Here is a 15,689-nt window from a genome sequence, read left to right on the forward strand (position 1 = left end):
CCACACTAGAGGTGTCTATTGGTCAGTCTGCTGTCTTAACACCTCTCCCTCCACACTAGAGGTGTCTACTGGTCAGTACTCCAGTAAATGCAATATACTGCATACACCTGTCCTTCTATGACAGTGGTATTCAAACCTTTTTCAGCTGGAACCCCATTTTATCCTCCGGAATTTCTGGGGACCCCATTAATTTCATAATAATTTATCATGACCCCACCCCCAAAATAATAACACAACGTTAAATTAGATTTTTACACCAACAAGTAACCTTCAATTCATTACATTTTCATGTCTTATTATAATGAAAAAACAACCAATAACTACATTCCCTCAATCAAGTTGAATTTTTGAAATGATCTTTCTCAATATTGTGTGCTGTTAATTTTAGACCCCCCACACCCCAAAAAATATAGTTTTATTTTTATTTTGACGACCCCACTGCAGTTCCCCCTCCAACTTTGAATACCAACGATCTACGGTGTCATTTCAATCCCATTTTATACGTAATGGGGATATGAGATTGCTTTTAATCTCTGCTGGCCAAGTATATAAATGTAAATCAGGAAGGGTAAGGTCATGTACAGATACTACTCTCAGGGCACTGTCTGAAGAGCGAGAGTGTGTACACACACACACACACACACACACACACACACACACACACACACACACACACACACACACACACACACACACACACACACACACACACACACACACACACACACACACACACACACACACACACTGCCTTGGAGTTTTGAGAGTGTTTAACCTTTCTCTATGCAACAGATCTCCCATCCAATTGATTGGTGAGACTGGGCGGGCAGGCAGGGCCAGTCCTTGACCTTTAACTTATTAAATATTTGTTTAAAAAGATAAGCTGGAGCCTTCTACAGAGGACTCTCAACACGTAGAGGGTTTTGGCTATTGAAACTAGAGTTTCTCTCATAAAAGCATTGATGTGTTTTTTTCCTTTATTTGCCCATTAGCTTTTCCTCTTGCATTTGTTTTAGAGTATCTCTGGGGCTGTTGTCTGTAGATATAACAGCCATCCTATAAAGACTTCCTAGAGCAGGTGCTAGTAAACTGACCAGATCGCTCCCTGTTGAGATAAAACTCAATTCTAATAGGTCTGGACTCTACTGTTAGTGTTATTACAAGTATATTGCTGTAGGTCTGTATTCACATGCCTCCAGACAGAGAAGAGAAGATAATGACTTGTCACCAGGCTGCTTGTCTCTCACTACAGTGAGAATTCAAATATGCTCACAGCTTGTGACAATAGATGTATTCACACATTGTAATAGGATTCCAAAAGGCTTTCGGAATCTCACACTCTGTTCTCAGTGGATGACAGTCATAAGATAACCATGTGTTATTATAGTATAATGCATCGTATATTCAGCTGTCATAATCTGCCACAGTCATACAAATCAAGGAGGCATGTACAGTATGCATCTAAATGAACCACCCCCAGATCACCATCCTCCTCTTTGTGTCCCTATGGCAACCCAAGCCAATACGATCTATCGCATCATATCCTCCACGCGAGACGCATTGTATTAAGGAGAGACGCGAGAACCTATTTCTCTCCGTGTGTGTGTGTGATTCAATTGACACGGAACACAGCTTATTTTCCTACTCATGTTTAGGCCCGGGCGGCGCGGGTTAGGGCCGGGACTGCTCCAAATGTAATTGAAGAAAACTTGCGCCACATTGCTCCTTAAAAGGAAAAAGAAATGAAGTGGGAAGAGGGCTGTGTCTCCGACCCTGGCTGCGTGTGGCTCCTCTACAGTAATAGGGAAGCTCCTGTATCTGTACGGTGCCGAGCGACAGCCTAAGACTTTTCATTAAACACTAAACAGCAATATAAAAACAGTCCAGGTCAGCCCTTCTCGCACCGTACAGGAGCTTCTCTGGCGCCGTATTATAAATGTGCTGCGGCCAACAGCAGAATGGATGCAAGGCCTCCTCTATTTGCCACCTCAATATTTATATTTTGGTCTTGACCCCATTCATATTTTTCTCCCCCTTTCTCATTTGTTCAAGGAAACTATTTTTCTACTCGTCAAGTCTGTCAAGTCCCCCCCCCTCATCCTCTGCTCTTTAGAGAGGAGAGCAGTTTACGCAGCACTATCAACAACAGGAATCTACTTCCTTCTCTTCCTCATTCCCTCCCTCCCTCATGCCGGCTTGCATACATGTTTCTTTCTTTCTCTCCTTCCTTTTCTCATCCTGCCTCTCTCTTCCCTTAATTTCTGCCCCCCCAATACCTAATTTCCTCTCACCTTCCTCCTCTCCCTTTCCACCTAGCTCCTCCCCTCCCTCCCTCCTTCCCCCCTCCCTCCCTCTCTCTCAGGGCATATGTACTCGTAGATGTGGGATGTGAAATTTCCGCTGCCTGCCGCAGGGCATGGTGGATAGACCGGGGGGACAGAGCAAGGAGGGCATTGGCCTCCAACTGTTCACCAGATGACAAACAGTCAAAGAATCACCAGCAGGCTTTGTAAAACACAGAGCTGATGCTCAACAAACATGTCCTGCTGTCTTCTTCTCTCCTTGTCTTTTTATCTCTCTCTCTCTCTCTCCTTCCCTTTCTCTCTCTCCTTCACGTTCTCTCTTTCACTCTCTCTCCTTCTCCTTCACTCACTCTCTCTCCCTCTCCTTCACTCTCTCTCCCTCTCCTTCACTCTCTCTCTATCACTCTCTCTCCCTCTCCTTCCCTTTCTCTCTCTCCTTCACGTTCTCTCTTTCACTCTCTCTCCTTCTCCTTCACTCACTCTCTCTCCCTCTCCTTCACTCTCTCTCCCTCTCCTTCACTCTCTCTCTATCACTCTCTCTGTCCCCTTCACTCTCTCCTTCACTCTCTCTCTCTCTCCTTCACGTTCTCTCTTTCACTCTCTCTCCTTCTCCTTCACTCTCTCTCCCTCTCCTTCACTCTCTCCCTCTCCTTCACTCTCTCTCTATCACTCTCTCTGTCCCCTTCACTCTCTCCTTCACTCTCTCTCCCTCTCCTTCACTCTCTCTCCCTCTCCTTCACTCTCCTTCATTCTCTCTCTCCTTCACGTTCTCTCTTTCACTCTCTCTCCCTCTCCTTCACTCTCTCTCCCTCTCCTTCACTCTCTCTCTATCACTCTCTCTATCCCCTTCACTCTCTCCTTCACTCTCTCTCTCTCTCCTTCACTCTCTCTCTCTCTCTCTCTCTCTCTCTCTCTCCTTCACTCTCTCTCCCTCTCCTTCACTTTCTCTCTTTCACTCTCTCTCCCTCTCCTTCACTTTCTCTCTTTCACTCTCTCACCCTCTCCTTCACTCTCTCTCCCTCTCCTTCACTCTCTCTCTTCTCTCTCATGTCCATTGAAAAGGTATTCATGTCAGAATGAGTTGATGGATGGGTGAGTCAGCGAGAGCCGTAGATGGTCCTCTGGACAGGAAAGACTTCCTGCCTCTTTGAAGACATCCTGTCATGTTGATGTTTCTGTTGTGATATGCTAATATAGCCTGCGTCCCAAATGCCAGCCTTTTTCCTATATAGTGCACTACTTTTGAACCAAGCCATATGGGCCACCTGATCAACAGTAGTGCTCTACATAGGGATCAGGGTGCTATTTGGGACACCAGAGCCTATAATGATGTGTGATGTGATGTAGGGTGAACTGCTACTCACTGAACCCTCAATGTTGTGGCTTTATCACGGTATGGTATGTCTACAGGGGATCCTTACCCCCAGCGGTCCTCTTTTCCCTCCTCTCTCCCCCTCATCTATCCCTCCACCATCAGATGACACTATACATTCATTTATCCCATCGCTGTATCTCTCAATTCTACTAATGGAATATCTCCCAATTCTAATGCAATTTGAGTCATTTAGCAGACGTTCTTATCCAGAGATACTTACAGTAGTGAGTGCATATATTTTCCTACTGATCCCCCGTGGGAATCAAACCCACATCCCTGGCATTGAAAGCGCCATACTCTACTGACTGAGCCACCCCCTCCCTCTACTCCGCTCTTCTCCCCTGATGCCATATGTAACCCCCCCCTGTCTTCTCTCCACAGCTGATCCTGGAGGCCCATAACGTCCCAGAGTTGTCTGCAGGGGTCAACTGTACCTTTGAGGACCTGGCTGAGATGGACGGTCTGGTGGAGGGGAACCGCATCAGGTGCAGCTCGCCTGCCGAGAAGGAGGTGCCTCGCATTATCGTAGACAAAGGTCTGTAGCATAAGATACCTGACTGATTACAGACCAATCAAAGAGCTCGGTTTTTCTTTTGAGTATGTTATTTTTTTACGTGGGTTACATGAGTGTATTGACACTAATGGAGGTGTTACTGATGAAGCCAAAACACTAACTAGTTTAAGTATGAAGCCAAAACACTAACTCATTAAGCCAGGGACCTGCTAAATGTGGGAACTGATTTGCGTCTCATTTGGTTCTTCGTGTGGCCTGGGGTTACGTTCCCTGTTACCCATCGTAGCCCGGAAGCCCTCGGAGCAGCGCCCTAGGACGTGTTTAGTCATCCAAACAACCGTCATTACAGAGCGTCAGGTTTTATTTACTCTCTCACTGAGGAGGTATGCAGTCAGAACTGCAGGAGACATGTGGGACCCCAATAGCCCTGAGCGCGGGCAGATCACTCCACTCAAAGTGGGGGGGAGGAGCGGTTGAAAATGAATCCCACTGCCAAAAAACGCTTTTGACAGCATTCATTCTCCCCGAGATAAGCTTTCTTGTCCCTCTCATCCCTCGCTTCTCTCCTCCTCGACGTGGTTGGTTAACCCAGGTATAATTGAAAACTGCACACATCTGGGCGGCTGTCTGGAGGACTGGTAATCTTTCATAATACCCAGACGTCTCCATGTGGAGATAATGAAGACGCTGCCGCGCCTCAATAGAAGCAGGGGAGTGCTAACGCTAGCTGCTGCTTCACGTTTGTTACGCTAACGCCTCCTCAAAAGAAGTAAGGGAGCGCAAACGCTAGCTGCTGCTTCACGTTGGCTAAGCTAACACCTCCTCAAAAGTAGTAAGGGAGCGCTAAAGCTAGCTGTTGCTTCACGTTGGCTAAGCTAACGCCTCCTCAAAAGTAGTAAGGGAGCACTAACGCTAGCTGTTGCTTCACGTTGGCTAAGCTAACGCCTCCTCAAAAGTAGTAAGGGAGCACTAACGCTAGCTGTTGCTTCACGTTGGCTAAGCTAACGCCTCCTCAAAAGTAGTAAGGGAGCGCTAACGCTAGCTGCTGCTTCACATTGGCATAACGCTAATGCTGCTAAAGAGAAAAGAAGAAGAAAACCCCCTGAATTGTTCCTCCTACAAATACTCTGCAGATGTTTATTAGTTTACCGCATTTAGCGAATGGCTTTTAAATAATTTTCTCTACATCAGTCTTCAAGGTGAATGAACAGGAGCTGGAGAGAAAGCTGCTAACCTAATGTAAAGGTGGGAAGGACTAAAGGCCTTAGAAGAGAGAGAAAGGCCATTCACATGGACACTTTCATTGTTGATGTTGAGCCTGCGTCCTAAATGCCACCCGTTTCTCTATGTAGTGCTTTTGGCCAGAGCCTGGTCAAAAGTAGTGCACTACATAGGGAATAGGGTGCCATTTGGGACTCTGTCTAGGATAACCATACACTAGCTAAATTAGCAGATGACTGGCTTTTTGGCAGCGGCCTCGGGTGGGTGAGAGCCCAACGGTGGGATTGTGTACAGCATGGCATGAATAATAACACCTATAAGTATTGGAGGAGAGGGAGCGGGGAAAGCAGACCACCATGAAATTACAGGGCTGAGGGACCCACTGAGGCCTAACACACACTAAACCCCTGCTTACAGTATGGGGGGGGGGGGGGGGGGCACTTACAGTGTAAGGGGCACTTACAGTGTACATGGGCTATTACACAGGGTGTAAACACACCTTCACACCAAACTCCGGACTCAATCACACACACACACACACACACACACACACACACACACACACACACACACACACACACACACACACACACACACATGTATTTTGTCCTTTAGGAAACCCCATACTAAGGGATAGGGATGGAGTGCCTCATTAGGCAGCCATCTTGTTCAGCCATCTTGTTCAGGCAGTGTCAGAGAGAGAGAGGCCGAGGGGCCCTGCAGGGAGGGGGTAGTGAGCTAGTGATAGCAGCCTAGCAGGCATCAAGGTAACATTTAGGTGCTCTAATTAGGACAGATTCATTGTCAGCCACACTTTACAATGATTGATGAACGATTCACCCCTTTTGTTAGAGAGAGACAGGGGGAGAGAGAGAGAGGGGGAGAGAGAGGGGGGATAGGAAGACAGGAGAAACACAAAGGGAAAGAGGGAAAGAGAGAGAGCGGGAGTGACAGAGAGGAGAGAGGGAACGGAGACGAAGACCGGAGCGACAGAGAGAGGCAGAGAAGAAGGATAGAAGAAGACAAGAGTGACAGAGAGAGGGAGGGAGACGACAATTTTCTCTTCCTGTCTTTGGGGGAGGAGATGTCTGTGTCGGCCTGTTGAATTAAACATGGAGTCAGTCCTTCATTAGGAAACCAGACAGAAGGACAGGAGCAGACAGACTGTCTCTGTAGACACCTCCATTAACACACAGTCCTTCATTAGGAAACCAGGCAGAAGGACAGGAGCAGACAGACTGTCTCTGTAGACACCTCCATTAACACACAGTCCTTCATTAGGAAACCAGACAGAAGGACAGGAGCAGACAGGCTGTCTCTGTAGACACCTCCATTAACACACAGTCCTTCATTAGGAAACCAGGCAGAAGGACAGGAGCAGACAGACTGTCTCTGTAGACACCTCCATTAACACACAGTCCTTCATTAGGAAACCAGGCAGAAGGACAGGAGCAGACAGACTGTCTCTGTAGACACCTCCATTAACACACAGTCCTTCATTAGGAAACCAGACAGAAGGACAGGAGCAGACAGACTGTCTCTGTAGACACCTCCATTAACACACAGTCCTTCATTAGGAAACCAGGCAGAAGGACAGGAGCAGACAGACTGTCTCTGTAGACACCTCCATTAACACACAGTCCTTCATTAGGAAACCAGGCAGAAGGACAGGAGCAGACAGACTGTCTCTGTAGACACCTCCATTAACACACAGTCCTTCATTAGGAAACCAGGCAGAAGGACAGGAGCAGACAGACTGTCTCTGTAGACACCTCCATTAACACACAGTCCTTCATTAGGAAACCAGGCAGAAGGACAGGAGCAGACAGACTGTCTCTGTAGACACCTCCATTAACACACAGTCCTTCATTAGGAAACCAGACAGAAGGACATGAGCAGACAGGCTGTCTCTGTAGACACCTCCATTAACACACAGTCCTTCATTAGGAAACCAGGCAGAAGGACAGGAGCAGACAGGCTCTCTCTGTAGACACCTCCATTAACACACAGTCCTTCATTAGGAAACCAGGCAGAAGGACAGGAGCAGACAGACTGTCTCTGTAGACACCTCCATTAACACACAGTCCTTCATTAGGAAACCAGGCAGAAGGACAGGAGCAGACAGACTGTCTCTGTAGACACCTCCATTAACACACAGTCCTTCATTAGGAAACCAGACAGAAGGACAGGAGCAGACAGGCTGTCTCTGTAGACACCTCCATTAACACACAGTCCTTCATTAGGAAACCAGGCAGAAGGACAGGAGCAGACAGACTGTCTCTGTAGACACCTCCATTAACACACAGTCCTTCATTAGGAAACCAGGCAGAAGGACAGGAGCAGACAGACTGTCTCTGTAGACACCTCCATTAACACACAGTCCTTCATTAGGAAACCAGGCAGAAGGACAGGAGCAGACAGACTGTCTCTGTAGACACCTCCATTAACACACAGTCCTTCATTAGGAAACCAGACAGAAGGACAGGAGCAGACAGACTGTCTCTGTAGACACCTCCATTAACACACAGTCCTTCATTAGGAAACCAGGCAGAAGGACAGGAGCAGACAGACTGTCTCTGTAGACACCTCCATTAACACACAGTCCTTCATTAGGAAACCAGACAGAAGGACAGGAGCAGACAGACTGTCTCTGTAGACACCTCCATTAACACACAGTCCTTCATTAGGAAACCAGGCAGAAGGACAGGAGCAGACAGACTGTCTCTGTAGACACCTCCATTAACACACAGTCCTTCATTAGGAAACCAGGCAGAAGGACAGGAGCAGACAGACTGTCTCTGTAGACACCTCCATTAACACACAGTCCTTCATTAGGAAACCAGGCAGAAGGACAGGAGCAGACAGACTGTCTCTGTAGACACCTCCATTAACACACAGTCCTTCATTAGGAAACCAGGCAGAAGGACAGGAGCAGACAGACTGTCTCTGTAGACACCTCCATTAACACACAGTCCTTCATTAGGAAACCAGGCAGAAGGACAGGAGCAGACAGACTGTCTCTGTAGACACCTCTATTAACACACAGTCCTTCATTAGGAAACCAGACAGAAGGACATGAGCAGACAGGCTCTCTCTGTAGACACCTCCATTAACCTAGAGATCCTAGAGTCAGTACATCTCTGATATAGTAGATATATAATTCAGACTAGAGATCCTAGAGTCAGTACATCTCTGATATAGTAGATATATAATTCAGACTAGAGATCCTAGAGTCAGTACATCTCTGATATAGTATATATATAATTCAGACTAGACATACTAGTCAGTACATCTCTGATATAGTAGATATATAATTCAGACTAGAGATCCTAGAGTCAGTACATCTCTGATATAGTAGATATATAATTCAGACTAGAGATCCTAGAGTCAGTACATCTCTGATATAATAGATATATAATTCAGACTAGCGATACTAGTCAGTACATCTCTGATATAGTAGGTATATAATTCAGACTAGAGATCCTAGAGTCAGTACATCTCTGATATAGTAGATATGTAATTCAGACTAGTGATACTAGTCAGTACATCTCTGATATAGTAGATATATAATACAGACTAGAGATACTAGTCAGTACATCTCTGATATAGTAGATATATAATTCAGACTAGCGATACTAGTCAGTACATCTCTGATATAGTAGGTATATAAATCAGACTAGAGATACTAGTCAGTACATCTCTGATATAGTGGATATATAATTCAGACTAGACATACTAGTCAGTACATCTCTGATATAGTAGATATATAATTCAGACTAGAGATACTAGTCAGTACTTCTCTGATATAGTAGATATATAATTCAGACTAGAGATCCTAGAGTCAGTACATCTCTGATATAGTAGATATATAATACAGACTAGCGATACTAGTCAGTACATCTCTGATATAGTAGATATATAATTCAGACTAGCGATACTAGTCAGTACATCTCTGATATAGTAGGTATATAATTCAGACTAGAGATACTAGTCAGTACATCTCTGATATAGTAGATATATAATTCAGACTAGAGATACTAGTCAGTACATCTCTGATATAATAGATATATAATTCAGACTAGAGATACTAGTCAGTACTTCTGTGATATAGTAGATATATAATTCAGACTAGAGATACTAGAGTCAGTACATCTCTGATATAGTAGATATAGACATAAAATCAGTCAGCCCCTCCCATTGGTTGAGGTGCTCTGGGGTGTAATCATTAGTACACACCTTTGAAAACAGTTAAACGTTTTGAAACGGAAATCATTTCACAACAAAAACAAGAGTTTCTATACGACAAATTCAGGTAGGTCTCTCCCCGTTATGTTCCATGTGTTTCTTTTTGGTTCCGTTTGCTTCTGTTTGGTTCTGTTTGGTTGCTAGTGAATACATCCCAGGTAATCTAATATGTTAGAGTGGTCCAACCCTCCCTCCCTCCCCCCCTCCCTCCCTCCCTCCCTCCCTCCCTCCCTCCCTCCCTCCCTCCCTCCCTCCCTCCCTCCAGGTGATCACCAGATAGTTCAGCTCTACCTCAAGTCCAAGGAGACGGGCCTGGTCTTCGCCAACACCAGCTTTGTGTTCTACAACTGCAGCGTCCACAAGTCGTAAGTCTACATGTCTAGTCTCAGATACAGTCAGAATTACAGGCTTATTACATTTTTTTAAAGGAAGTGTTGAAAATGTCATTATAAACTGTAACATGTCATTGATGTTTGATACCCATAACTAAAGAATATTAAAATAATGGCATAGTGACATAGTGTAGAAATACGAATTATTTGACTCAAAGAATTTCACATACTCATCTGATCATTGTTTGGGTTATGATTAGCTTATCTGTAGAAGTTTGCCATGATTAGGAATTTATTGCCTTTATTGCTCTCTCCTGTTCTTCACTCTCTCTCTCCTCTCTCCTGTTCCTCACTCTCTCTCCTCTCTCCTGTTCCTCGCTCTCTCTCCTTCTACTCTCTCCTCTCTCCTTTATCCTACTGTCTCCTCTCTCCTTCTCATCTCCCCTACTCCTCTCTCCTCTGTCCTATTTCTTCTCCTCTCTCCTACACTTCTTTCCTCATCCTTCTTTTCTCTCTTTTCTCTCCTCTCTCCTTCTCCCCTCTTCTCTCCTCTCTCCTACTCCTCTCTCCTCTGTCCTATTTCTTCTCCTCTCTCCTACTCCTCTCACCTCCTCCTTCTCCTCTCTCCTCTCACATACTCCTCTCTCCTTCTCCCCTCTTCTCTCCTCTCTCCTACTCCTCTCTCCTCTCTCCTACTCCTCTCACCTCCTCCTTCTCTCTCCTTCCTCTCTCTTACTCCTCTCTCCTACTCTCTCCTTCTCCTCTCTCAGGTGTTTGTCATGTGTGAGAAGCCCCTACCAGTGCCACTGGTGTAAATACAGACACGACTGCACCCACGACCCACGCACATGCTCCTTCCAGGAGGGACGCGTCAAGAGGCCAGAGGTAATTTCAGAGGTCAAGGGTCAAGTGTAAACGTTAGTTGATTATGATGTCTCATTGGCTATTGAGATTCAGGATGTGGTGTCCTCATTGGTTCACTTGTGAATATCTTTAATAATACAGGCTGTGAGTGATCATATCATTATAAACCAGCAAACATACAGTATTTATGATAGGATGATACTTACTGTATATCCTGCATCATGTAAAGCAAAGGAGTCAGCTACAGTACCATACTTAATGTGATATATCTGGCTCAGGCTTTCAATGCTTATCCTCCTCGCCCAAGAAGATGATTACAGACCCACCAAATCTAATAAAAATGAAACATTTCCTTTTCCCAGCCCTATTCCCAATGACAGCTTATTTCATGTGAATTATCAATAGTATTGGCACTGGCCTATTCCCTTTGAAGCAGGACTCACTGTAATTAGACATCTTTACTGTGTAGCTTGATAAGCTACAAAACAGGCCTGGATTCTCTCCCTGGCACCACACCGGCCTTGTGTGTGTGTGTGTGTGTGTGTGTGTGTGTGTGTGTGTGTGTGTGTGTGTGTGTGTGTGTGTGTGTGTGTGTGTGTGTGTGTGTGTGTGTGTGTGTGTGTGTGTGTGTGTGTGTGTGTGTGTGTGTGTGTGTATGGGTTGTGTGGTGTTGAAGGAAGGTATGGCAGGAGGGCAGCATGGGGAGGAACTGTGTAGTTAATCTGGCCCTCAGGGCATCCATGATGAAGACCCCTGTCTTGATGTCTGTTGCCAGGCGCTCCACGACAAGCAGGAACAAGCTCAGGGAGGGTTTTCCTCTTTTGATGAGTTTTATGCTCCATGATTTAGAATCCCACATTAGAACACCATCTCTGCCCCCAAGCGATTCAAGCACATGCAACGTGTATAAACGTAGCTGGAATAAAAAAATAAATAGTTAGATATTCATTATCTCTTTGAACTGTGGGAGAACTGCTCCGAGAGTAGGTGAGACTTAGCTTGGCGTTTCAGGATCCAATTAACACTCGTGTTGGTGGTCAATATTGACCCAGGGATAATAGTAGGATTCTTCTCATTGTGTTGACTGACAAAAAACCCAGCTCCCAAATAAAGCTGGGGGGATTTAGCATTAGCATGTTAATGACATCTCTCCCCGACATGTTTTTGTTTGACTGTTGTTTTAAAAAGCAGGTGTTTCTGTCCGCCTAACGAGCTTCATTTGGATTTAATTAACCTCGGGATTGGGGGTCGGGGATTGTCGCTACGTTCAACGTCACTGCGAATTAATGGATTTGCCTCGCATGCGCGGGTGCACGCGCACATAGACACATAAACCTACACTCACACACACATGCACACACACACTCCCCCAACCCTCCACCGCTCCAAGCAGAAGACAATGACATGTCAACTTTGCTCAGACAAGTGGGATGGCCCCTCGCGGCGACCCTGGGATAGATGCATTTCACTATATTATTCCAATGAAGGGATTTCAGGAAGTCGATCTGGGTAATCCGCTGATGTTTCGTAATGAGCGACGTGATGCAGAGGCCTCCCGCTGACTGAGCCCCCTGTTAGTATGCACAAAGATAAATCACTAAAGCTAGCTAGACCAGAGGCCACGGCGTGCTTTGTTGTCATTGGGTAACCGATGGGAGTGGACAGGCAGGAGCTGCTCAGACTATAACGGGATATTGCATTGCCCCGCGAACTCCGCTTTTCAGCTCATGTTGTTGACATGGAAAACAATGTCGATCCAAAATGGCCGCAGACAGCCCCACGTAAAAACTCACTAATCTAAACCATGAACACGCTCCCCTCTCCCAGATATGTAATTTGTTATGTGAATAAACACTATTTGTGTGCATCCGTAGCTACTAGTGTATATTCAGATTTACAAAAGCTTTATTTTCCCAACATTGGGCCATTTTATCTACTGTATGTGTTCTGGGGTTGTCTGAGGTGAACGAGGGGGCATCAAATACTTTTCTCCCTCCATCCCTCCTGTCTTCCCCTCTGTCTGCCTGTGGCATCATGCTACAACACCACACATGTCTTCACATCAGAGGAACATCTACCCACAACCTCCCTATGGGACATGGAAACCCATGAAATATGTAATCATGATATTAAAACCTATCAAAGTCCTGCAGGTTGATTTCCTGGCCAAACGGGCCCCTAACGAGCTGGATCAGAGCAGGAGTTTGTCAGCATCTATCTGATGAATTGGATGGAACTATTAAGAGACGTTCATTGACACATGTAATTGGCACTAGTTCCAAAGGCATTGGCAGTCCCAACTGTAACCAGACCACAACCATGTCAATGTGAAAAGAATGGGCTTGGAAGGAACAAAAACAAATGTCAAAAGTGAAGTGTGGATATTAACAAATGTTAAACGTGAAGTGTGGATATTAACAAATGTTAAACGTGAAGTGTGGATATTAACAAATGTTAAACGTGAAGTGTGGATATTAACAAATGTTAAATGTTAAATGTGAAGTGGGGATATTAACAAATGTTAACCTCTCTAACTCTACCGTCCCACACGGCCAACATCCAGTGAAATTGCAGAGCACCAAATTTAAAAACAGAAATACTCATTATAAAAATTCATAAAACATACAAGTGTTATACATCAGTTTAAAGATGAACTTCTTGTTAATTCAACCACGGATTTCAAAAAGGCTTTACAGCGAAAGCAAACCATGTGATTATCTGAGATCAACGCCCAGCAGACAAATCATTACAAACCGTTACCAGACAAGTAGAGGAGTTACACAAGTCAGAAATAGTGATAAAATGAATCACTTACCTTTGATGATCTTCATATGGTTGCACTCACAAGACTCCCATTTACTCAATAAATGTTTGTTTTGTTCGATAAAGTCCCTCTTTATATCCAAAAACCTCAGTTTTGTTCACACGTTTTGTTCAGTAACCCACAGGCTCAAAGGCAGTCACAACAGACAGACGAAAAATCCGGAAAGTATCAGTAAAGTTCGTAGAAACATGTCAAACTCATCCAGAACGCCGCAGCCTGTCTGGTGTTCAACCTTCCCAAGTTCTCTCACGTCACCCTGCTCCTCCGCTCTCTCCACTGGCTTCCTGTTGAAGCTCGCATCGGCTACAAGACCATGGTGCTTGCCCACGGAGCTGTGAGGGGAACGGCACCTCCGTACCTTCAAGCTCTGATCAGGCCCTACACCCAAACAAGGGCACTGCGTTCATCCACCTCTGGCCTGCTCTCCTCCCTACCTCTGAGGAAGCACAGTTCCCGCTCAGCCCAGTCAAAACTGTTCGCTGCTCTGGCACCCCAATGGTGGAACAAGCTCCCTCACGACGCCAGGACAGCGGAGTCAATCACCACCTTCCGGAGACACCTGAAACCCCACCTCTTTAAGGAATACCTAGGATAGGATAAAGTAATCCTTCTAACCCCCCCCCCCCCCCCCTTAAATGATTTAGATGCACTATTGTAAAGTGGTTGTTCCACTGGATATCATAAGGTGAATCCACCAATTTGTAAGTCGCTCTGGATAAGAGCGTCTGCTAAATGACTTAAATGTAATGTAAATGTTTATAATCAATCCTCAAGTTGTTTTTAGTCATAATAATCAATATTTCAACCGGACAATAGCTTTGTCAAAATAAAAGGAAAACAAGAAAGGCGTACTCTAGGTCGTGCGCATGAAAAACCTCTGGGACACTGCAGTGTCCACTCATTCAGACTGTTCTTACTCCCTCATTTTTCAGAATACAAGCCTGAAACAATTTCTAAAGACTGTTGACATCTAGTGGAAGCCATAGGAAGTGCAATTTGAGTCCTAAGTCAATGGATACTGTAATGGCATTCAATAGAAAACCACTTCCTGGATGGATTTTTCTCAGGTTTTCACCTGCCATAACAGTTCTGTTATACTCACAGACATTATTTTAACAGTTTTGGAAACTTTAGAGTGTGTTTTATACAAATGTACCAATAATATGCATATCCTAGCTTCTGGGCCTGAGTAGCAGGCAGTTTACTTTGGGCACGCTTTTCATCCGGAGGTGAAAATAGTGCCCCCTACCCTAGTGAGGTTAAAAGTGAAGTGTGGATATTAACAAATGTTAAATACTAAAAGTGAAGTGGGAATATTAACAAATGTTAAATACTAAAAGTGAAATGTGGATATTAACAAATGTTAAAAGTGAAGTGTGGATATTAACAAAAGTTAAATACTAAAAGTGAAGTGGGCATATTAACAAATGTTAAATACTAAAAGTGAAGTGTGGATATTAACAAATGTTAAAAGTGAAGTGTGGATATTAACAAATGGTAAATACTAAAAGTGAAGTGTGGATATTAACAAATGTTAAAAGTGAAGTGGGCATATTAACAAATGTTAAACGTGAAGTGTGGATATTAACAAATGTTAAAAGTGAAGTGGGCATATTAACAAATGTTAAAAGTGAAGTGTGGATATTAACAAATGTTAAAAGTGAAGTGTGGATATTAACAAATGTTAAAAGGGAAGTGTGGATATTAACAAATGTTAAAAGGGAAGTGTGGATATTAACAAATGTTAAAAGCTAAAAGCTCAAACAAAAGAACAAGGGGACTGACTGATATTGTCAGGATGAATGGCAGGGAGAACAGGCATCAAAACAGTATCAAATGGCACTGACGGAGACTTGCCTCCAGAACGAACAGAGACAGAGCCAGGGAGAGAGATGGAGAGAGAGAGGGAGGTAGGGAGAGAGAGAGAGAGAGGGAGAGAGAGGGGAGAGAGGGATACACCTAGAAAGAGCCAGGGAGGGAGGGAGGGAGGGGGGAGGGAGAGAGAGAGAGA

At 44.7% G+C, this 15,689-nt stretch overlaps 1 protein-coding gene across 3 annotated transcripts in view; it reads left to right on the forward strand.

The window, feature by feature from the left end:
* LOC106576477 (plexin-A4) overlaps positions 1–15,689 on the forward strand; it is a 653,820-nt gene that overhangs the window by 476,012 nt on the left and 162,119 nt on the right. For all 3 annotated transcript variants that reach the window (XM_082964056.1, XM_082964054.1, XM_082964055.1), the window contains exons 7-9: positions 4,060–4,213; positions 9,924–10,023; positions 10,761–10,875. In XM_082964056.1, the coding sequence (XP_082820182.1) occupies positions 4,060–4,213; positions 9,924–10,023; positions 10,761–10,875 (369 nt within the window). The remainder of the gene's footprint in view (positions 1–4,059; positions 4,214–9,923; positions 10,024–10,760; positions 10,876–15,689) is intronic.

This window comes from Salmo salar, chromosome 17 (genome assembly GCF_965601325.2).
Source record: "Salmo salar chromosome 17, fSalSal1, whole genome shotgun sequence".
NCBI classification, from domain to species: domain Eukaryota; kingdom Metazoa; phylum Chordata; class Actinopteri; order Salmoniformes; family Salmonidae; genus Salmo; species Salmo salar.